The 25,044-nt window shown below is 37.4% G+C and overlaps 1 protein-coding gene across 4 annotated transcripts in view; it reads right to left on the bottom strand.

The window, feature by feature from the left end:
• RBM27 (RNA binding motif protein 27) overlaps positions 1-25,044 on the bottom strand; it is a 61,199-nt gene that overhangs the window by 22,532 nt on the left and 13,623 nt on the right. For 2 of the 4 annotated variants that reach the window (XM_028146112.2, XM_028146118.2), the window contains exons 3-12: positions 24,075-24,199; positions 22,028-22,119; positions 21,171-21,364; positions 20,153-20,416; positions 18,459-18,752; positions 15,978-16,112; positions 7,493-7,657; positions 5,263-5,412; positions 2,336-2,480; positions 1,516-1,669 (exon numbers count right to left, since the gene is read on the bottom strand). In XM_028146112.2, coding sequence (XP_028001913.2) covers positions 1,516-1,669; positions 2,336-2,480; positions 5,263-5,412; positions 7,493-7,657; positions 15,978-16,112; positions 18,459-18,752; positions 20,153-20,416; positions 21,171-21,364; positions 22,028-22,119; positions 24,075-24,199 — 1,718 coding nt within the window. The remainder of the gene's footprint in view (positions 1-1,515; positions 1,670-2,335; positions 2,481-5,262; positions 5,413-7,492; positions 7,658-15,977; positions 16,113-18,458; positions 18,753-20,152; positions 20,417-21,170; positions 21,365-22,027; positions 22,120-24,074; positions 24,200-25,044) is intronic. The other 2 variants (XM_008140819.3, XM_054718014.1) reach the window with 2 other exon arrangements.

The following is a 25,044-nucleotide window of genomic DNA, read 5'->3' as shown; positions in this document are numbered from 1 at the left end:
TCTTCCTCCAGTCAGAGTCTGGGGCGCGCCACGGGACCCAGAGTCAAATCCCTGCCCACCTGTGGCGCCTCAAAATCACACACGACCCAGACCCAGCTGGCCCCACCCCCGTTGGGCGAGATCCAGACCTGGCCGGCCCCACCCTTGTCAAGCCCTGCTGGGCGGGCGGGAGGAGGGCGCAGCCTCAGGTCCCCCGTCAAACCCTGCCCGGGCAGCCTCAGGTCGCCCGGCCCGGCATCAGGGCCGGGGACAGGGCCTGAGGTCCCCTGTCAAGCCCCACCAGGCAGGGGGTGCAGCCTCAGGTCCCCTGGCCCGGGGTTAGGGGAGCAGCCGAGGTCCCCCGGCTCAGCACCAGGGCAGGGGGCATACCTTGAAGTTCCCCGCCTGAGGTCCCCCAGCCTGGCGCCAGGGTGGAGGGCACAACCTGAGGTCCCCTGTCAAGCCACACTGAGCGGGGGGGGGGGGGGGGCGCAGTCTCAGGTCCCCTGCCCCAGCCCAGCGCCACGCAGCCTCAGGTCCCTGCTAATTGCTCGTTAAGGCTCATTACAGGAACTCGGCCTCCGCTATGGGTGCAGCCATCTTGTGCTACAGAAACCCCACCTCCACTGTAGGCGCAGACATTTTGTGTTATGGAAAACCCACCTCCACTATGGGCGCTGCCATCTTTGTGACAGCATGACAGTCAATTATTCCCTCTTTATTAGATAGGATATTTTTATTTGGTGGTAACACTAAGTATCAGGGGTAAATGACCGAAATTCCAACTTAAGCAGGCCTCTAAGTACCCTCAATTACAGCGTAACACCAACCACAAATTCATAAATTCAAATATCTGCTAAGTAGACAGCAAAATACAAAAGCTACAATTTGATGTTAGAAAATATGTCGCACTGCTTAAAATTCTCAAGATTAGAACCAGCCTTAACCAATAACTAATTTACCACAATATAAAAGTGAGTCAGTGGACAAAATGACAATAGTGGAAATTACCAAGAATCTCACCTACCTAGTTAGAATACTAAAGCAGGCAATCAAGTCATCTCTCCAGAGATAAAACTATAAAAATACTAACTCGGTGTCTCTCAGGAAGAGATTGCAGAGAAGAACCAAATCAATTTAAAAAACAAATTCAGCCCTGACTGGTTTGGCTCAGAGGATAGAGCATCAGCCTGTGGACTGAAGGGTCCCAGGTTCGATTCTGGTCAAGGGCATGTGCCTTGGTTGCGGGCACATCCTCAGTGGGAGGTGTGCAGGAGGCAGCTGATCGATGTTTCTCTCTCATCGATGTTTCTAGCTCTCTATCCCTCTCCCTTCCTCTCTGCAAAAAAATCAATAAAATATTAAAAAAACAAATTCAGCTTAACAATTCCATCATTAAGTTGGGCATACAGATAGGTAGTGTTAGCAAAGATGATCACATTAATCACTGGCTCATTTAAATAAGGTGAGCAGGTAGTAATATTATCAAAAATGCATTGAATACATGGATTCTGTCATGAACATAGCCACATTTACCTGGATGTTAACAATAGTTCCAAATTTGCTGAAGTGTTCATTGAGCTTGGTAATGTTGTTCAACTCCTGAGGAATTTTCTTGACTTCTAACTTGGTATTTGTATACTGATTCTTTCTTAAGAATCCTGGTTTACTCTGATTGTTATTCCCTTGCCTGAAAGAAAAAAATGTCATAAAGAATAATGACCTAGGAAATCTTGGTTAACTAATAAATCTTGGTAAATTCTCTCTCACCTTATGCCTAGCCAAGATATATATATATATATATATGGTTACAAAGAATGGAAGTTTACATTTTTTGAAACTGTCTTTTGTAAGCACTTAACACTCTTCATAAAGTACAAAATAATTTTCACATTAACTAAATGGGATTAGAATAGGCAGAGAGAAAGAAGACTGAAAGGCCAAAATCAAAAAAAGAAAAGGCCCAACTAAGTTTAAAGGTCATGCTAAAAAGATCCACCACAACTATCAAGGAATCTAACATTAAAGCAAGAAAAGAATGTATTTTTAACAGTGCATTTTTCAACTTCTGCGAAAGTACAGATTTTTTTCCTTTTTATTCATTTCCAGAGTCTCAGTTCTTAATATTGGGTTAGGCCTAGAAATAAGTAGTACAAATTACCAATATATATTATAAATATTCTGTTAGCTTTTCAATTTTTAAGACATTCTAAGGATGCCTCGGGGAACCCTAACTTTGACACACACAGTTTGATAATCATTGATTAACAACAATTCTTAATTATACAAATTTACTAATGCAAGCAAAAATAATAAAAACACCAATTCAATGCTACTAATTAGCAAATTATCTTACTTTCCAAGCCAAGGTTTCTTTGTGAGTGGCCCTTCCAAGCCACCCACAGCTCTTTTTCGGCTATCTGGTTCAAGAACTACTCTGGTTATGTTGCTATTAATTGAAACAGGAACTGGTGGTTCAGTCTGGATGACAATGTTAGCAGCTGTTGGAAACAAAAATTAACATTACTGACATTGCATTATATTTGGGGAAATTCAAAATGATTAAAAGCTAAAAAGCACTGTGAATAGCACCCAACTAGAACCACTTTCTTTTCAGAAACACCTAAGCAACAAGAAAAACTTATCAATTGCCTTGCCTTCTTTTCCTCTTTTTAAAAAAATAATACAATTCCTAAGTTTAAAAATAGGCAACCCCAATGTAGCAAATGATTCAGGCAAAAATCATTAATGGATGCAAAAAAAAAAAAAAATCAGTGGAAGATTGTTGGAAAACAAGATATTTATCTAGTGCCAAAGTATCACTCCATGAATTATTTATTTTACAATGAAGAGATTGAACAGTTATCACCTTAGGCAAGCTATCAAACTTAGCACCATAAGTACAGTAAAATTATTTGTCTTCTGATGTAATTAAACAAGAAATTCACCTGGATAGAATATTACTATGGAATTATGATTTTCTTGTGTGCGGTAATAATACTGTGCTTATATAGGACTATGTCTTATTCTTAGATGCAAGCAAAAGTGTCAGAATCTATGATTTCAAGTGGTTCAAGAAAAAAATGTGGGAGGGTGAAGAGGGTAAAGGGGGCCAAATATAGGGTAACAGAAGGAGACTAGACTTTGATGAGCACACAGTACAATATATAGATGATGTATTATAGAACTATACACTTAAAATTTATATAATGTGTTAACCAATGTCACCTTAATAAATTTAACTTTTTTTAAAGAAAAAAATGTGAGGGGAAGAAGGGAGAGAAAGAACAGTATGTGGGCACACAAGCAAGCATTCCTGCCCGAAGGTGAAAAACATTAATAACTGGTGAATCAAAGTGAAGGTATTTAGGCGTTTATTACACTTCATTGATAATTCTATAGGTTTAAAAAAATTTAACTCAAAAGTTGAGAGAAAAAATCCAAAGCCAGTATTAAATTAGCAACAAAGAATAACATATGTAGGACTGGATGTTGGGATAAGAATGGGGGTTGCTAGTATGTTCCATCTGTGTGACAGGAAAATTATGATGCAGATTCATTCATTTAACATATATTTCTTGAGCATCTGCTATAGCTCAACCTTGGGTATAAATTAGTGAATAAAATCTGATCCCTGTCCTTGGGCTTGTGTTTTCAGATGATAATGGAATGAGAAAGCAATTGTGATGACATAAAGCATTCTAAAATGTGAGATACCATTACTATGTCTTCCCTAAAATAGTTATCACCACCTGACATTGCCTAATGCTTTTCTTTCTGAAGTGCTTTATAAAAAAGAAAAAAGACATAGCTAGAGATTACATTATTGTCCAAGAAGAAAAAGCAAGGCTGTTATATAAAAACCACATAACTTCTACACTGAGATTCATGAATTGCTGTATATAAATGTACAGATAGACCAGGCTAGTGACAAAGAGAAGACTTGAAATTTTGACAATATGCTCTTCTCACTAATTCCCATTATTTGGCAACAATGTATAATTTATAGCACAGAAGGTAAGAACATATTCTTTGGAATTAGATAGACCTGGATTCAAATTCCAATTCTCATTAATGGCTGTGTGACTTGAAATAAGTTCTTTAACCTCTCGAAGCCTGAGAACCTTTATCTATAAAAAGAGAATAAAGATAGTACCTCTTTTTAAAAAAAAAAAGATAGTACCTCTTTTAAGGAGTTGTTGGTAAGGAATACGAAATATAATTAATACATATAAAAATATTTGGTTTAGTCGATACAAAACTGTTTAACCTGTAGTGATAATACTGATATTAGTGGCAGTAAAGAAAAGTTAAAATCAGGATAGGAAAATGCTCACCATATAATTAAAGCAGAAAAATATTGTCAGGTTGACCCATGGCCAGTCATTAAAATTAAAATTAAATATTGAAAATCTAACTATAATTAAAAAAAATTTAAATCTCATCAAATTCTTCACCCAAACTTTTTTTTTTAGAGAAGGGGAAAGAAAGGTATCAACCCATACTGAAGGTAAATGCTTGCACTTAATCTTTTAAGGTTTATGACTATACTTTGTTAAGGTCCTAACATATGCTTGTATAATCATAAACACTAAAAATGGTCAAATAATTTAATTGTAAGATTTTACGTTGTCAATCGTTACTAGTTCAAAGAACAGCTCTTAATGATACAAAGTAGGCTCTTAAATGATCAGTTCTTCGAGGGCAAGGTACCATGTCATTTCACATTTCTACTAGAGGCCCGATGCATGAAATTCGTGCATGGGTAGGGTCGCTAGGACTGGCCAGCAATCAGGGCCAATCTGTGGGGCAACTGGTAGGGCGATTGTGGGGGGGGGCCGCTGGCAACCACCTTGGCTGGCCTGGGGCCTGTGGGCTGGGGGCAGCTCCTGCATTGAGCATCTGCTCCCTGGTGGTCAGTACATATCATAGCGACCCGTCGTTCCTCCGGTCATTCTGCTGTTCCGTCAATTTGCTTATTAGGCTTTTATTATATAGGATGCCTATATCTAGAACAGTGTCCAGTATACAGCTAAACAGCCTCAAGTCCTACAAAAAAGCTATTAAATTCCATTAGTATTATTTTTACTTAAAAATACTTTCTGATTATAGCTTTAAAATAAATCTTGGAGATGAAGTTATTCAAATAAATTTATTTGAGGTGACTATATAGCACCCTTCAGAGATAGTGTGTAAATACTTTTAGACTTCAGTGAGGGAAGAAATGCTATATCCAACTCCTGCGTAACACTTAGCATCAGAAAGCATTCAAGATGCTCTCACCTCTTGGATTTGCATCCATATCTCCAGATGTTAGGCCAATCAGGTTTGGGCGCTGTGTCTGTGTTCTTGAAAAGAACTGTCTGTACTGAGATCTACCAGAACTGGTAATACTAGGAGCTTCTGGATTATAACCATCTGGTTCATATGTATCTAAGGAAAAATAAAACAACAAAACACACAACAAATCAGAGAGCATTTAAATAATCTCCCATTACTATAAAATAACTGCCAAAAATAAATTATCTTCAATGAATATGTCAATCCATATATATTTCTCTTTGAGTTACAGTATATAGACACACCTATTAGAAGGGAAAGAAATAAAAGTGCTTTGCCACAAAAGTGCTTCATCACAAAACAGACACATAAATCTGTTCTTTTACAAAAATTTTTGAAAAAACGTTTTTATTGATTTTGAGAGAGAGGAAGGGAAGGGGATAGTGAGATAGAAACATTGGAGAAACATCATCAATCAGCTGCCTCTTGCACACCCCCTACTGGGGACTGAGCCCGCAACCCGGGCATGTGACCTGACCAAGAATTGAACCAGTGAGCCACACCAACTGGGCTCATTCTTAATTACTGATATATTTCCAGATTCATTTAACTAGTCATTTTTATCCTATATATTAGCCACCTTATTCAAACTTCAATACTATTTTTAAGAGAAATTTTCACATACATGGAACACCATATATAAAAGACTATATGAGTTTCCTCTGTTACTATGTCTCACCAATTTCTAGGTACTCTTTTAATTAGCAGGGGGAAAAAACAGATTAATTAGGTTCTTTGCACTTTAAACTAGAGAGAGATAATAGCTGGCTTCATACATAATGCAAATTTCAAATGTTTTATTTCAAAAAGCTAATAAATAAGATAAATTTTATATTTATCAATGTAAACATTATCTTACTACCACCCACCCCATCAATGACACTTTTATCATGTCCCTTTCGTTTTCTCTACAACTAAAATATTAATTTTTTAAATTCTTATGCTAAATAACTATTTTGTTGGTGTTAATATTAAATATGTTGGTCTCCAAATGATATATATCCTCTTCATCCTACATAAAATGAAAGGACTGAGTGAAGATGGTGATTTTTACAATTGTGATTTAGAAGTCCTTGTGTCTTTTTTTTATTTTCCTTAACGAAAATATTCTTTATGTCATTCATATTAAATTTCAGCTACAAGATCTTTATTATTGACCAATCAGTTCTATGATTCAGAGCGTAAGATCATCAAATTAAGATAAAAGTAGTTTTCAGTGCCCTGGCTGGTTTGGCTCAGTAGATAGAGCGTCAGCCTATGGACTGAAGGGTCCCGGGTTCGATTCCCAGTGAGGGCACATGCCTGGGTTGCGGGCTCGATCCCCAGTAGGGGGTATGCAGGAGGCAGCCGATCCATGATTCTCTCTCATCATTGATGTTTCTATCTCTCTCCCTCTCTGAAATCAACAAAAATATTTTTTAAAAAAGAAAAGAAACTTAAAAAAAAAGTTTTCAGTTACCACTTAGTTCTCTTAACAGAACATTTACAGGTAAGGCTGCATAAAGTTTTAAAGAAGGTACATAATCAAATGACCTTGTTCTATAATTCCTGGGAATACACAAAACTCAAGAAACTTAAGAGTCCTTTAGTTAATTATAATGAACTAAATAAAGACAAGGTGAGAAATTAAAAACTTCATGAGACACCCACAAAGCATTCCATAGGTCTTCAAAATATACATGAAATAGAAGAAAGGTTTTCAAAAAATCACTACGTTATACAGCAAGTCCATACAACAAGGGGGAGGGGAGAGAAACAGGTTTGTCCACAATCAGCAAGAAACCAAATGTTTTTGTTTTGTTTAAAGAAAAATTAACCTAGTTTTCCTTGTAATGTATAACTGACTAGAAAACATACAAATATATATTCTCTTCCTATCTATCAGATTACAAACTAGTTTAAGGAACAAGCATGACTTTTGTTACCGAAGCAATGAAAGTAAATACAAAAGACACCAGAGATGATAGACACACAGGAGGCCTAATCATCTAGCAGCCACTAGGGACAAACCAAAGAACAGAAAACAACAACAACAAAAAAAACAACACAAAACTACCTAAAAGCTTTAATGGGAATTTGTGACAGCAGATCAGATGCCAGGTCATCTCACAGGCTGGCCAGCTTATGGTACAAAAGAGCAGAGAGGTGGATGGCCATCTGTAGCAAAGCTTACCTGGGACCAGAGGGGTGGGACTGGAGACTGAGGTATGGTACCCAATGGAGGATCCCATGAGGTTTCGAGGTGGCACCAAACGAGCTGCCAACAGAGGAGGCGGTGTCCCCAACTGAAGTCGCTCAGATGCAGCAGCACCATGTTCACGAGAGTACATGGGCTGTCCTATAGAGGAAAGAATAGGAGGGCAACTGGATTCGAGTCACAAGCTTCTCTTAGGTAATGATGTACTTCCTGAGACTCAAGCCAAGAACAGAGAAATACACCAATAGGAATAGTATTCGAGAAAGAGGTTACTGAGATTCTTTCTAACTCAAGAAACAGGCATGCAAACTGGTTAGGATGCACTGAGGTATAAAGAAAGGATAAAAATTAGGTAGTATAACTGCATAATCTTCATCTTTTATAAGCTTAAGTAGAATAACTATATGCTAATTTTACCCAAAACTGATCAAGCATATCAAGTTATTAGACAAAGAAACCCTGAGCTATTAAGCACATAGAGTTTTGTATCCAATGAGACATGTGGTTATAAAGGCTGTCACATTCATTAAAAAACAAAAACAAATACACTCCTCCTCAAACTCACATAATTTCAGGTTGGTACAAAATATACTCCCATATCATGGAGCAGGAAAAAAACCCCCACAATAATAAAAGAACTTAAAAATATGTAAAAAAGAAACACACCACCACAAGCATAACCTCGCAGAGAATAAGAAATGTTCAAAAGAAAAAATTAAGACAGTGCAAATTTGTTATCCCATGAGCAGGTGGATAACAAATACAGAATAAGGAAAAAAAAGGACAAATCCCCAGATAAACAGGCAAGCCACTACATATGAAATTATCTCAATACTAAGAACCACTTTATGGCCCTAACAGGTTTGGCTAAGTGGATAGAGCGTCGGCCTGCGGACTGAAAGGTCCCAGGTTCGATTCCAGTCAAGGGCATGTACCTTGGTTGCGGGCACATCCCCAGTAGGAGGTGTGCAGGAGGCAACTAATCAATGTTTGTCTCTCATCGATGTTTCTAACTATTCCTCTCTGTAATAAATCAATAAAATACATTTTTTTAAAAAAGAACCATTTTATGAAAGAAGCACATTTAGAATTTATATATGTGTGTGTGTGTGTGTGTGTGTGTGTGTGTCTATATCTATATATATCTATATATATATATATATATATATGCAAGAATATCAGACACAATGAAGCCAAATTTTGTAGAACAAGATGAAAAAAGACAAGGTATCGAGGAACAAAACCTTCCTTTGGTTGGTCTTTTAATAGTATCTTTTTCACAGACTACCACATATAAGACCTATTTCTAAGACTTAGTAATCTATATCTAAAGTCAGGCATTCACTATGTGACATAAGACAAAGTGAATTTAGAATCTTTTAAAACATCTGATGAAATGACCTTAAAACTTGTAAAATTCCAAAAGATTTTTAATAAACCTTAATAGGACAAGCCACAAAGCAACCACTTGATTTCATAGTAAATGCAGAAGGGAAATGGATGTGCTAAACTTTATTACCTTCTCTTCCCATATATGGAACAAAGGAGGAAGTGACACAGATACTGTATAGCTGACTACACACTGTGTGCTCAGCCCCAATCCCTTCAAAATTTACATTAGAAATGGATCAGCTAGAAGGGATCAATGGGGAAAAAGTGGGGACATATGCAATACTTTCAACAATAAATTTTTTTTTAAAAAAAGGTTGATCTATTACATTGCAAAAACAATTCAACATATCCTAAATGATCTAAAAATAGTTAAGAACCTACTGCAGACAATTTCTTGAAGAATGAAGTAGTGTGCTAAAGAGAAAAAAAAAAGAGTAAAAAAGAAGTACAAATCTCAGTCATGTGATTAGTTTAGATTTATGATACAGCGTTCAATGTAACAAGCAGTTTTAATTATTAACTACCTCAAAGTAAATTGGAAACTAAAAGGCTAGTTTGCAGAATGTCTTTTTTTTTTTTTTTAATGACAAGCATTTATCCCATCTTTCCTGTAAAAATTACCTTTCAGGTTAATAAAATAGCTAACACTGCCGAGTTTTACTTTGTAGAATGCTAGCCAATAAATGTATAAGAAATTATATAATTACTAGAGGCCCGGTGCATGAAATTCGTGCACGGGGAGGAGGGGGGGTCTCTCAGGCCAGCCCGCACCTCTCCAATCTGGAATCCCTCTCACAATCCAGGACCATTGGCTCCCAACTGCTCACCTGCCTGCCTTCCTGATTGCCCCTAACCGCTTCTGCCTGCCATCCTGATCACCCCCTAACCACTCCCCTGCCAGCCTGATTGATGCCTACTGCTCCCCTGCCAGCCTGATTGCCCCTAACTGTCCTCCCCTGCAGACCTGGTCCCCCCCAACTGTTCTCCCCTGCAGGCATGGAACCCCCCAACTGCCCTTCCCTTCAGGCCCAGTTACCCCCAACTTCCCTCCTCTGCCGGCCTGATCACCCCTAACTGCCCTCCCCTGCAGGCTTAATCACCCCCAACTGCCCTCCCTTGCAGGCCTGGTCCCTCCCAACTGCCCTCCCCTGCTGGTCTGATCCCTCCCAACTGCCCTTTCCTGCTGGCCATCTTGTGGCGGCCATCTTTGACCACATGGGGGCAGTCGTCTTGTGTGTTGGAGTGATGGTCAATTTGCATATTACCACTTTATTATATAGAATATTATATAGGAGAATATGACACTTTTATAACCCCTAAAGAAACAACAGATCTAGGCAATAATCACAATGGCCGCCAAAATCATGAGCAACTGTTAAAATGGATGCGTCAGGATGAAAACACCTATTCACACTGATGAATATCTATAACACAGAAAGGAGACAACTTGGTATTATGAATATAATGATGTACTGCAGTAGGAAAAATAACCCCATCAATAAAATATTCATGCCCCAAAAAGAAAAAGCCAAACCTAATTAAGTCTCTAGATCTAACCTCCAAGTTTCAAGAAATACAGGGGATAAAGGAATGTTTTAAATGACACCAGGAGATGCACTGGGCCAAGTCAAGATGTAAAACAAACTTATGCAGGACAAATGATTTGTTTCTTCAACAAATAAATATCAAGGGGGTGGGTGGGGAAGACTGGGAAATTTGTTACAGTTTTAAGGACTTAAGAAACATATCACCTATATATAATGTGTAACCTTGTTTGAATCCAGCTTCAAATTCATCAGCTGTAAAAGGACATTTTGATACAATTAAGAAGTATGAACACTGACTGGCATGTTTGACAAAGGATAACTGTTACAAACTTTTTAGGGAGTGTGATAAAGTATTGTGATTGTGTGTGTTTAATCCTTATCTTTTAGAGAAAATTAAGTTTTTACAGATGAAATGTTATGTTTGGGGCTTGCTCCATAAAATCAAGTCAGGGGTGAATTATAGATGAAGCAAGATTAAACATATGTTGATAAACACTGAAGCTGGTAAATGAGGACATGAAGACTACTATATAATATTTGTTCTCTTATGCATAATTAAAAATTTTCCATAATAAAAAGTTTTTAGCCCTGACCGGTTTGGTTCAGTGGATAGAGCGTCAGCCTGCGGACTGAAGGGTCCCAGGTTCGATTCCAGCCAAGGGCATGTACCTTGGTTGCGGGCACATCCCCAGAAGGGGCTGTGCAGGAGGCAGCTGATCGATGCTTCTCTCTCATCGATGTTTCTAACTTTCTATCCCTCTCCCTTCCAATCTGTAAAAAATCAATAAAATATACTTTTTTAAAAAAGTTTTTAAAAAATCAAATAGGTTACAATAATGGTGAAGATGAGTCATTCACAATTTATATGCATTCAATTTAGTTTTAATCGGTGCAGAGTATGATTCGATAATTTTAAACTTCAAACATGCCAAGTTCACCTATCTTAAATTGTTTATATCTTACATGCCTGATAGCAACATTTTCACATTATTATTAACTTTACTGAGTTGATAGTCTTTATTCAAATTCAAATTTTAGCTATTTTTTGTAATTTTCCCGATTTTCTCCTTTGGAGTAGTCACAGGGGGAAAAAATCCCAAGATAAGTTTTAAAAATATATATATCTTTTTCATTGATTTAAGAAAGGAAGGAGAGGAAGAGATAGAAACATCAATGATGAGAGAGAATCACTGATTGTCTGCCTCCTGCACGCCCCCTACTGGGGATTGAGACTGCAACCGGGGTATGTGCCCTGACCGGAAATCGAACTGTAACCTCCTGGTTCATAGGTCAAAGCTCAACCACTGAGCCACTGTAGCTGGGCCCAAGATAAATTTCAAACTAAAGTCTAATTAGAAAAAATATAAAGCTATACCTTCCAATAACTGGCCATATTTATCATGTGCCTTCTCTATTAGCAAATCCACGGTTCCTGGCACACCTTCTGAAGCTCCAGATCTTACACCATGTTTGGTGAGTAGGAGCTCAATAAAGAGTCATTTAAAGAGATGAAAGCTTATTTATTATAAGTATCCCAATGACAATTATTGCTTTGGATGAGTATCTCTATGTTGAAATGGGCAAAGTGACAACTAATGAAACACAAATCCAAGTAAGACACAAGGGGAGAAAAACTCTAGACCAGTGATGGGCAACCTTTTGAGCTTGGTGTGTCAAACTTCGCCAAAAAACTGAGCATGTTCGGGTAGTGTGTCACTTTGAGGAAAAAACATTATTTCGTGATATTTATAGTTTAAATAACATAAATGTATAATTGTATTTAATAAACCTCAGCAGCCGCGTGTCATCAGAAATGGCTACGTGTGTCAGCACTGACACGCGTGTCATCAGAAATGGCTACGCGTGACATAGGTTCGCCATCACTGCTCTAGACAATACACAATGATTCTGGTGGAGACTGCACCACCATCAAAATCCATGATTCTGCACAGAGAAATAAGATACCATCCACAGAATTAAAGGAGAAATCTTGAGTTTAGGAATATAGTGTTTGAATAATTTTACATTGTTGATAATAGGAAATATATTTTCAGAAAGATAAAGATAGTCTATGTAAATTCATTTGAAGATGGACAATTGCCTTTAGCTTAAGAACCAGTCTCTGGAATCCAGGATGTTATATTCTATACGAGAGGCCCGGGGGAATGGATTCGTGCACTGGTGGGGCCCCTCGGCCTGGCCTGCAGGGACTGGGCCAAAACCGGCTCTCCAACATCCCCTTAGGGGTCCCAGATTGCAAGAGGGTGGTTCTCGGGTGACGCACTCCGGAATCGACTCCCTCTTCAATGGTTCCGGGTGCGTCACCCAAGAACCACAGCTGCCAAGTTACTGCAGCTCAGCAGCTCCTACGTTGAGAGTCTGCCCTTTGGTGGTCAGTGCATGTCATAGCTACCAGCCAGTCGCTATGTCTTTTATATATATAGACTAGAGGCCCAGTGCACGAAATTTGTGCACTTTGGGGGGGTCCCTCAGACCGGCCTGCACCCTCCCAGTCTGGGAGCTCTTGGAGGATGTCCGACTGATGGCTTAGGCCCACTCTGCTCTAAGCCGTCAGTTGGACATCCTTAGCGCTGCCACAGAAGCGGGAGAGGCTCCCGCCACCACTGCTGTGCTCGCCAGCCATGAGCCCGGCTTCTAGCTGCGTGGCGCTCCACCTGAGGGAGTACACTGACCATCAGGGGGCAGCTCCTGCATTGAGTGTCTGCCCCTGGTGGTCAGTGTGCGTCACAGCAATTGGTCATTCTGCCATTCAATTGATTTGCATATTAGCCTTTTATTATATAGAAGGATAGAGGCCCAGTGTATGAATTCATGCACAGGTGGGGTCCCTTGGGGTGGCCTGGGGGAATAAGACCAAAACCCAAAGTCCAACACCACCTGCAGCTCCTACCTGCCGCTCCCGCTCATCCCGGCCCCACTGTGTCTGCCACAGGCTCACACTCAATCAGTCCTGATTGGGAGAGGTTTGCGCCGCCACAATGCTCGCCAGCTGTGAGCTCTGCATCTGGCGCCCTCCCAAGTGGAGTGGCCTGTGGGATCGGGCCGAAACCGGCTCTTCGACATCCCCCGAGGGGTTCCGGATTGTGAGAGGGCACAGGCCAGGCTAAGGGACCCCACCGGTGCACAATCAGGGCCGGGGAGGGCTCCAGGGTGTGTCCAGCCCATCTTGCTCAGTCTTGATCTGCCGGACCCCAGCAGCAAGCTAACCTACTGGTCGGAGCGTCTGACCCCTGGTGGTCAGTGCACGTATCAGCGACTGGCTGACAGATCAACTGTCTGCCCCTATGGTGGTCAGTGCACGTTATAGCAACTGGTCGACCAGTCAACTGTCTGCCCCCTGGTGGCCAGTGCATGTCACAGCGAGTAGTTGAGTAGCCTTAGCATATCATTAGCATATTACACTTTGATTGGTTGAACAGTTGACCAGTTACCGGGTGACTGGACATTTAGCATATTAGGCTTTTATTATATAGGATAGATAGATAACTTTTCCACACACCTAGTACAAGGAGCTTAGTTAGCAGTTATAAAAAACTAAAGGCCCAATGTATAAAATTCGTGCAAGAGTAAGCCTTCCTTCCCCCAGCTGCCGGCACTGGCTTCCCTCTGGCACCAGGGACCTGGGCTTCCCTCGCAGCCCCAACTTCATCCGGAAGGACATCTGGTCTAATTAGCATATTATGCTTTTATTATTATAGATTCTACTCTGTCTTCTTCAAAGAAGAAAAAAAGAAATAGACCAAATTTAGGATAGTAAAGAATTAATTTAAAAGTGATCCTGTGAAAACCAAAATAATAGATACTAAGTTGATGACTTCAAATTTGGGTAAAATGTTTAAATACTTCAGAGGATATAGTTGATTTTTTAAAATATGTTTTTATCGATTTTTAGAGAGGGGGGAGGGAGTGGGAGAAAAAAACATCCATAGGCTGCCTCCTGCAGGCCTCCTACAGGGGATCGAGCCCACAACCAGGGCATGAGCCCTGACCTAGAACTGAACCGGTGACCTTTCAGTGCATGGGACGATGCTCAGCAAACTGAACCACAATGGCCAGAACAATAGTTGATTTTAATAGGTGTATGAATTGCTATCTTTCCAGACAATTCCAATAATATAGCATTTCTCATTATTTAAGTCCTTTTCAGAGTATCTGACATTTTACAAAAACAAAATTACAAAGGTTTTTTTCTAAAGTGGAACCATCTGACATTAACATATCCTACCTCGTTTTACAGTGGGTTAATTTATTTCCTTTTAACATTCAATTTTCCTCTTCCAAAACAACTGATAATTACAGACTAGATGAAGGTTCCATTTTTAGCAGAATTAGTGCCTTTGTCACTTGTGTTTCTGAATCATTCTGTTCGTTTAGTTTTAATACACTGTAATTGGTTTTGAGTTTTGTTGTTTTTACATATTTCTTTCCATTATATTTTTTGCTTCCTAAGAGAAAAATCATTTCTTTTTTTTTTAAAATATGTATTTCTATTGATTTCAGAGAGGAAGGGAGAGGGAGAGAGAGATAGAAACATCAATGATGAGCGAGAACCATTTATTGGCTGCCTCCTGTACACCCCATACTGGGGATCAAGCCCACAACCCAGGCATCCCTGACCGGAATCGAACCTTATCCTCCTGGTTCACAGGTCAATGCTCAACCACTGAGCCACGCTGACCAGGCAAATCATTTCTTATTAATCAGTATATTCTCAGTACGTAGCTAGCATTGAGCATAGTCCTATTTTTACCTCAAAAAAATCCAGATTTTATTTTTCTGTTTACTTTGGGTCCCTACTGACATAATTTTCACAATTAAATACTGTTTGTTATGCTGTTTTTCATTTATACTATTATCTGTGCTGTGACTTTTCATGGTAATTTTAATAATAAAATATCCATAATTTAAACTTCCTCAATTTGTTAAGCTTTGAGCATACTTCAAGATCTTTATTACAATGCAAACATACATATACCTTTTTACTACATTTGAACTGAAGCAAACTCTAATTTTTTGAAATTATTGATCACAGTATTTATAAAAATAAGCTTGAATTAATTCACAAAGGCTATTTTATTAAAAGACAAAAATAATTTTTAAATCAACTGAATAGAAAGATATTTAAAAAGTATGGCTGAAAAAAAATATTACACTAAAAAAAATTTTTTTTATTGTTAATCCTCACCTGAGGATATTTTTTCCATTGCTTTTCAGAGTGAAAGGGAGGGAGGGAGAAGGAGGGAGAGAGGGAGAAAGAAAGAAGAGAGAGAGAGAAACATTGATGTAAGAGACAGATCAACTGGTTGCTTCCCATACACAAAATTAAAATCCAGCTATATAACATACCCACACAGTAAACTACCCTGAAAAAACAAATACGATTTTATATAGCACAATCCATAAGAATACAAATTAATTGTATTTTAAAAAGTATAACACCGATATGAAAAAAATTGGCTTCTATTTGCTGAGCAATTTTAAATCAAACAATTTTTACTTACGTTCTGATACTGTATAAAGGAGGTTCTGGGGTAAAGGAGGAGGTAGTCTTGCTCCCACTGGTGCAAGATTGGGCACTGCACTTGACCCAGGCTGGTCACGGTTGTTTATTAAGCTTGACTGTGTTATGGGTGGTCCTACAGATAACAAAAAGTAAAAATCACAGCATTAATATTTCCTAACTAATAAAAATACTCACTATAGCCCTAGCTGGTTTGGCTCAGTGAAAAGAGCGTCAGCTTGCGGACTGAGGGTCCCAGGTTCAATTCTGGTCAAAGGCACATGCCCGGGTTGTGGGCTCGATCCCAGTAAGGGGTGTGCAGGAGGCAGCCGATCAATGATTCCCTCTCATCATTGATGTTTCTATCTCTCTCTCCCCTCTCCCTTTCTCTCTGAAACCAATAAAAATATATTTTTAAAAAAAGAAAGAAAGAAAGAAAGAGAATCATTGATCAGCTGCCTCCTGCATGCCCTCTATTGGGGATTGAGCCTGTGCCCTGACCGGGAATCAAACCATGACCTCCTGGTTCACAGATTATTGTTCAACCACTGAGCCACACCAGCCAGGCAGTATATAGTTCTTTCAACTTTTCTGTTTCCTTAAATTTGTTCTAGCAAAATATTGGGGGGAAATGACAGTCTTGGATTTAACTTTTAAAAAGTTCAGGGAGGTAACTTTTATTTTGAGAATTTCTATACATAAAGATGCTATTTTACCTGGGAATAGCATCAACTTGAACTATACAAGTATACCATTTATGTGACAATAAATATTCACAAATGCTGAATTAAAAGGACCATATTACTTTTTGTTTTAAATCTTCATTGTTGAAAGTATTGCATATGTCCCTTCCCCTCCCCGACCACTGACTCCTTCTAGCCCACCCCAACCCCCACCCAGGCCTGCACCACACTATTGTCTGTGTGCATAGGTTATGCATAGATGCATGCAAGTTCTTTTGTTGATCTGTTCCACCCACCCACCCACCCCTACCTTCCCTCTCCATATTTTTATTGACCAAATCGATGCATTAAATGTCTCAAAACCTTTAGCAATTTTAATGAAATATGTTCTATAAAGAACATTGCTGCAGAAAAACTAGGTGAGGGATATACAGAATCATGCTAAAGTATTTTTGCAACTTCTATTATAATTTCAAAAATAAAAGGTAGCCCTGGCCAGTGTGGCTCAGTTGGGTGAATCATCGTCCCATAAAACAAAAGGTTATGGGTTCAATATCTGGTCATGGGGGAGGCAACTGATAGATATTTCACTCTCACATCGATGTTTCTTTCTCTCTCTCTTCCTCCCTCCCTTCCTCCCTCTCTCTCTAAAATCAATAAAAGCATGTCCTCAGGTGAGAATTATAAATAAAAAGAAAACTTTAAAAACTACCACTTAAACTGAATGACAATCATTTTTCAAAAAATAATAATTTGCAATCTGCTAGCAATGTTAAATGTCATCAAGTATATATTTTCTTATACACTTGCATACACGTAAACTACTCACTCCATTATCTTTTCAATTATACTAGAAAAGTTAAGTCTTACTTCCGTTTCTGATAAATTAGCAATTGCTAAGGTTTTTTAGATGATCATTCTCATACATTTCTTATATTAATTTTGGTAGGTGTGATAATAGAACATTATTTATTAAAAACAAACAAAAAAAGTCTTTTCAGTGAAGAGATTCATACTGACATATATACTGGTAAAATGATATAACACTTGACATTTACTCCAGCAACAATTGAGAAGCCAAAAGAAATGTTGGGGGGTGGGGGTTTAAACAAAAACAGATGAATATTGATAAACCACTGAAATAGGGTTAACAGTGCATATGGAACATATATTATTCTACCTCTGTGTATATTTGAAATTTTCCATAATAACATGTTTTTGAAATTATTTCAAGATTCTTGAAGAAATTTTCTTTAAAGACAAGGAAATTTCATTATACTGACATGTTGTGTGTTTTTTTCTTAATTGATTTTAAAGAGGAGGAAGAGAGAGAAAAACATCGATGTGAGACAGAGACATTGATCAGTTGTCTTCCCTACACACCCCAAAAAGAGACTGAACCCGGAACCTACGTATGTGCCCTGACCAGGAATGGAACCTGAGATTTTGCAATGCATAGGATGACACTCCAACCAACTGAGCCACACCAGCCAGGGCTATTGGTGTGTTATTTTTTCTGACATCTTCAAAACACTGGCTTTCTTAAGATGCTATCAACTAGCAAGATTTTAACTCCAGGTCAATATAGGCCACTACTGATATTTACAGTTAGAGGTGCTACAAATAATGCAATGCAACAATAGATGAAAAAAAGGAAACAGCATTTTAATTAAAGGAATATATTCTAAATTCTATAATTAATTCACTTTTCAAAAACTTTAAATGTAGTGTCACGTTAGCTGAAAGGGATGGATTCAAAATATAATTCTGTGATAAACAGTCAATGAACATATACTTACTTGGTATGGGAAGCACAACAGAAGGTGGAGGCTGGCCATGTCCTTGGGGAACAGGAAGTCTCATATTGTGGCCAGGACCTGGACCTGGACCTGGGCCTGGGCCTGGACCAGGGCCAGGACCAGGGCCTGGGCCTGGCATTGGAGGCATTAACATTCCAGGAGGTGGTGGAGGAGGAAGCCCAGGAGGAGGTGGAGGGAAAGGAATCATGCTTGGCAGAGCAACTTCATCAACAACCAGGGGATCATTTCCATGATCAAACTGACAAAGGTCACCAAGTACACAAAATCCTCTTTCTGTAAGAAGAAAAAAAAGAATCTTATGATTATCTACCTAGAATTCAGAAAATAAAACAAGTCCCTGAAACACTCATCAATCTGATTTATAAAGTGTTTTTTCTCCAAGGAGTCTAAACTCTTCTTAAGTGTTGTTCTGTTAATCTTCCTATATCCCCGAGGTCAGGGCAGGTGTACTCTGCTTTCTACACTATGACACTATGATTTGTTGAGTCAGCAAATAGAGTCAAGAAAAGGCTACCAGCCACCATTAATGCATTTGCTATGAAATTTTCACAATAAAAATTCGGATTTGTTGTTGCTGTTATTAATCCTTACACAGATATTTTTTTCCATTGATTTTGAGAGAGAGAAGAAAGGGGGAAAGGAAGGGAAGAGAGACATCAAGGTGAGAGAAACACATTGATTGGTTGCCTCCTGCAATTGCCCCAACCAGGGCAGGTGATCAAACTGAAACCCAAGCACGTGACCTTAACTAGGAATTCAATCCTCAACCCTTCAGCACACGGGCTGACATTCTAACCACTTAGCAACACCAGTCACGGCAAATTCAGATATTTTAAAGGAATATAAATTTCACAAAGGCTGGGAGTGGGGTGAGAATAAAGACTTGAATTATATGCTTCCACTACCTATTTTCATGATATTATTCTAAAGCAACCACTCTTGCTATAACTGCAAGTTGTAACTTTAAAATATTCCAGTGGACATTATGTACCAGATTATTCACTGCAGCATTGTTTGTAACAGCAAAATATTAGAAACACCCAAAAGAGCATCAATAAAGTTAAAAAGGAGACATATGTACTACTATTTGTAATACTTTAAACAATGAAATTAAATTTTAAAAAAAAGAAGTTAAATACATTTTTTGTACATATACAATACTAAAAGCCTAAAAAATACTGAGGAAGCTCTTTATGCAGAGACTACGTATGGAAAGATACACAAGAAATTAATGACATTAAATTGGCCTTGGGAAGGAGAGCTCTGTGGCTGGGAGACGAGGGTAAAAGTAAGGTAAGACTTGAATTATGATTTGATTCTATTCCCTACTTAAAGTTAAAAAAAATACATACTGATTCATTCATTCAAATGGAAAGTCAGCAAATAACAAATTCCAAGCACCAAACACCACACAAAGAAGTTATAATTCCTAGTGTTTATCAAGTTATTGTTTGAAGTAACAAGACCAACAAAAGACAAAGGGTCAAATTTGAACATTCTGTTAATAAGAGCCAAAACTACTAAATCAAACAAAGTAAATAAGCATATGCCAGAAGAGATTCATCTCATTCATCCCTTTTAATAAAATCTGAACTACAATGAAAAGATATACAATATGAGCAACATCTGCTTTACTAGTATTTTTGGGTACAGCATAAAAAGAGAATTTTTACCATCATAATCTCTGCATCGCCTCTTTGGTGGTGGGTTTCGACCAAAAGAATTGGAAGAGCTATGATTGTTATAGTAATTAGACCAACTCTCCGTGGTGTTTTCAGAGTGGTGCGCAGGTGCAATCACAGTAACAGTGCTGGGAATAGACTGGGCCCCAGAGGAATACTGCTCCGAAGAGTTTGGAGGCGGTGCAGACACAGGCACATATGAACTCTCCAAGTCATTCCTTTCACTCTTAAACTTGGATCTTTCCCTGTGCTCTGCTTTAGAAACAAAATAAAAATAAAAAATAAGATCAGAAATTTATTCTTAAAATGCATGGGTATTTTCACTTAAAAAATAGGAAAGGAGAATACTAAAGTAAATTTACTGAGCTATTGGTATTTAAAAGTGTTTTCATTATTAATATATCCTGAAAGCAGGAACATCAACGATGTGACATTATTTTGACCAATAACTTATGTAAAACTATCTTTTATAACATCAATACCAATACATAATGAAGAAAGGCCAGCTTCTCCGCTGATATTTAATAAAAATGCTATCCAAGAATTGATTTCCAAAATGACATCCCAGAAGATCAGTGGCTGGGATCCCAATAATATACTTAATTTTTTTTTTTTAATTTTATAAACTCTAGGCAACCTTAAAGCAAATCAATTATTTTTGGAGGGAAATAGGGGAAGAGGGCAGGGGCCAGCAATCCTTTTCCTCCAGTGATAGCTTTGTTGATTAAAGGACATTTGTTTCAATTATACAAGATGACTTAAGTCTAGACATGCACATACTATAATACATTTATGAATAACTTCTTTTGAGTCAAACTCCTTTGACACTTTCCCGAGAAAAGAGCCCTACCTTTTTAACAAAATCAATATTTAATTTTTGGAGTCAATTACAGATTTTATACTGCTCAGACATAACAAAGGTACATTTGCCTTTAAGAGAAGTTCTGGTACTCTCATGATATAGGAAGATAAGCAACTATGCAGTCTTTAGGAAGAAGCCTCTACTCACCAACATTCCGATTTGGATCCCGGTCTTTGCTTCGCCCCCTACTTCGGCTTCGACTTCGACTCAGGCCTCGGCTCTTACTCCGGCTTTTACTCCTGCCTCTTCTCCAGTCATACTTCTCACGGTACAATTCATTCCGCTCAAAGTACCTATCATAGTCTCTCCACTTACCATCTTCTCTTTTCTTCTCACGTGTCCTATAATATACAGATATAAAAGCCATATGTAGATATAGAAACTAAGTCTGCAAATAAATCGGTGGTATGAAATGCCCTCCTTGATGCATCAAAATTCATAAATGCTTTTTTAGAAAGCCGTAAGACCACCACAAATTTCTCTAGTCCACTATATAAAAAGAAACAACATTCCCTCAAGTACACTGGGTGGGGAGAAGTAAAAAAAAGAGGTGAACCCAAAGTATGGGGAGAGGTGAGAGAAAAAAAAAAAGATATTTAAAACTAGAAAAGAAAAAAGGCTCAAAACAAAGTTTTCCTAAACAAAGACTAATTTTTTGATGGTAGGCTGATGACTCAAAATATAAAATGCACTAATTTTAATATAAAATGCTATGGATGATTTTAATATTAAGCACCCCTAACCAAATGGAACATTTCATTATTATTCTCTAAGGAGACTGCTCCCACCCCTGAGCTCTTGGGGAAAGCACATAATGATGCTTGTTTATAAAAGGAAGACAAAGACAAAAAAAGAGAGAATGGAAGGAAGAAAGGTAACTTTTCCTTTAATCAGTTCAGAGAGAGAGAAGGGTCAGTTCATATTTTAAAAATCTCTTTAATGCCCTTGTAATGTAACTGAAAAGTGAGTTATCAATATCCTCCTAATTAAAAATATATACAAACCTTCGTTCACTAGATTCTGAACGAGTCTTCTGGGGACTAGGATATTTCTTTTTTCTGCCATCTCGTTCTTCCTCTGCTGGCTCCTGAAATACCTATATGAAAACACTCATTAGAAACAAGAACAGGCCTACAAAATACAAAACACACCCACCTGATGACAATCTTACTGGCACAAAGAGGGCACAAATAAATAAACTGAAATACTAAAGTCACATCACACCCAAAAAAGTTTGGAAACAGAAATAAAAATATGCTGAAATTACATTACCAGCAATATGTTAATTTTTAAGTGTTAATTTAAGGTAGAAAATAGCATTGTAGGAGGAAAACAAAAATCCAGTCTTTAAATTCAAATAGCAGAAATAGCAAATCTCTTAATTTCTAAGCATCGTATAGTAAAATGATTTGTGTTTTCCTAATTATAATTCATTTAAGGAGAACTTTAGATTTATTTCATAGAAAAGGTTACAGGAACAAAAAGTTAATGAATGTTATAAAATGGCAGCCACAATATGGCAACCATATGGTGCTGGTAAAAACACTATATAATCATTAGATTAGGTTTAAAAATCATTCTACCAATTCACAGGAAATACAGACGATATATTATTCCACTGGGATGCAATCAACAAAGTTATACTCTACCAAGTACAAAAGAAAATATCTTCCTATTTCCACTACTTGAAAAAACATACCAGGAGCCTCTTTTAATTTTAAAGATTTTATGAGACAATTAAAGGGCATAAGCCAAAAATTTAAAAAGTGATAGTAATCTCAATGGATCTTAATGAAGTATTTTATTTCATTTTCTTTTAATGTTGAATCAATTCTATCATCCTAGCATTTAAAAATATATCAGAAATGACAACTAAATGCAATATGTGATCCTTAGAATGATCCTGTACTAAAGAGGAAAAAACACAAGCTATAATAAAAGGACATTTCTGGTCCACTAACAAAACTGGAATACAGACAGTAGATTCCAGTATTTTATTGATGTTAAATTTACTGACACTAATAATGGTACTATAGCTAGTTAAGAGAATATCTTTATTCTTATAAAATATACACTGAATATTTAGAGGTCAAGGGTCATAATGTACCTGACTTACTCCCAAATATTCAGAAGAAAATAATTCTGAGTCTATATAAAGAGAGCAAATGAGGCAAACTTTCAACAGATGAATCTAGGTAAATGGTATATGGGTGTTTGTGGTACTATTCTTATAATTTTCATATGTTTAAAATTATTCCCAAATAAAAGTTCATTAAATAATTATTAATAAAAATGAAAGTTGGAAAACATTTCTATATAATAACCAACATTTATGTGCCAGGCACTGGACTAGGATGTGCGCACACACGTAAAATCTCATTTAATCCTCAAAGAGATAAGTATATACTACTATGACCATCATTTTGCTGATATGCAAATGAACAGCTAAGTAGCTTTGTTTAGAGCTACTACTTTAACTCATGCAGCTTGATTTTAAAACTTATATTCTTATCGTAAAACTGTTATCTATACATAAAAAGAATCACATATGAACTTTGTAAAATTTCTTCCTTGATTCAATTCAAACCATCTATAATCACGTTTTATATCTCAACATTGTGTAAACATTTTTCCTTTTCTCTCCTATGAATGACATTTATATTATTTAAAAGTTATGTGGTTAAAAGAGGGAATATTTTCTCTATTTATGTGAAAATGTGTAACCTAATGAGTTCTCTTGAGGTTTCATTAGTAATTTTCCTTCAATTAAGCCTCGATATTTAATGAAGTTTTATTTTCCTAAAAATCACTGGATAAGATTTCTCTGAATTCCTCAATATTACTAAAATATTTCTTGGATCTCTAAACAAGCTATCTGAAATTCTTCCAACTCTTTAAGTTCGAGGAACTAAAAAGCCCTGAAAAAGACTCTGCACCACGCCCAAACCCCACAAATTTCTATCACTTCTAAAGAGGTCAACTTCCAACTAAGAATAATACTGGTAATGGGGCATTAAGATGCCCCCAAAACAAAAGAAAACTCTGCATTACCTCTTCTTTAATTTCTTCTTTTTCTTGGACTAATGGTTTTGGCTCAGGCTTAACTGGTTCCAAAGGCGGAAGGTAGTTCTTAGTATAGAGGCTTTCAAATAGTTTATCCACAAAACCTGAAGTTTCTAAGGAAGATAAATAATATATGTGTTTTATAAACAGAAACCAAAAATCTGACAACACATTCTATTGTCAAATCTGAGGTAAATGGGACATCTCATACACTGTTGTTGGGACTTAAAATGAGTCTAACCCTTATTGGGAGAGAATCCCACTTTCTAGGCTTTTATATCTTTTGGACACACTTGCACATGTAAAAAAATGACATATATACAAGATTATTTGAGTACAATATAATAAACGATTGGAAACAACCCAAATTTCCATGAATAAGAAACTAGTTAAATAAATTATATGGCAGACATACAACAGAATACAGAACAAATATAAAAAGAATGAGTACTGATAATCAGATCTCAAAGATACAATAAACATTTATATGTTTATATTTGCGTAAAAACTGATGAAAGGACACAAAAAATGTGTATTGGAGGTGGGAAGAGGGCAGATGAAGAACAGGTGAGACTTTTCACAGTATACCTTTATATTGTTGGATTAAATATACTGCCCACTCAAAAATTTAATTTAAAATATTTTATATCAGTTGAAAAAATAAATGTTGGCATGAAAATTATATGAAAGTATCTTTTTGTATTTTACTTAAAGGCAGCTCTACTTTGAAACTTTTTCAAACTTTTTCAAACTGGGAGAACCAAATAAATGTATTAAAAACATAAATGTCAAAGTATTTGTTATTCAAATCAAATTTCTTGAATCAAATAACTTTCAGTGATCCTATCCTAAGGAAAAAAAGAGCATATTAAAAGTACAATAGTCCAGCCGGTGTGGCTCTGTGGTTGAGCATCGACCTATGAACCAGGAGGTTATGGTTCAATTCCTGGTCAGAGCA

The sequence above is a fragment of the Eptesicus fuscus genome, chromosome 6 (assembly GCF_027574615.1).
Source record: "Eptesicus fuscus isolate TK198812 chromosome 6, DD_ASM_mEF_20220401, whole genome shotgun sequence".
NCBI lineage: Eukaryota > Metazoa > Chordata > Mammalia > Chiroptera > Vespertilionidae > Eptesicus > Eptesicus fuscus.
Note: the sequence above shows the minus strand (reverse complement) of the source record. Positions and strands in the feature narration are given on the sequence as shown.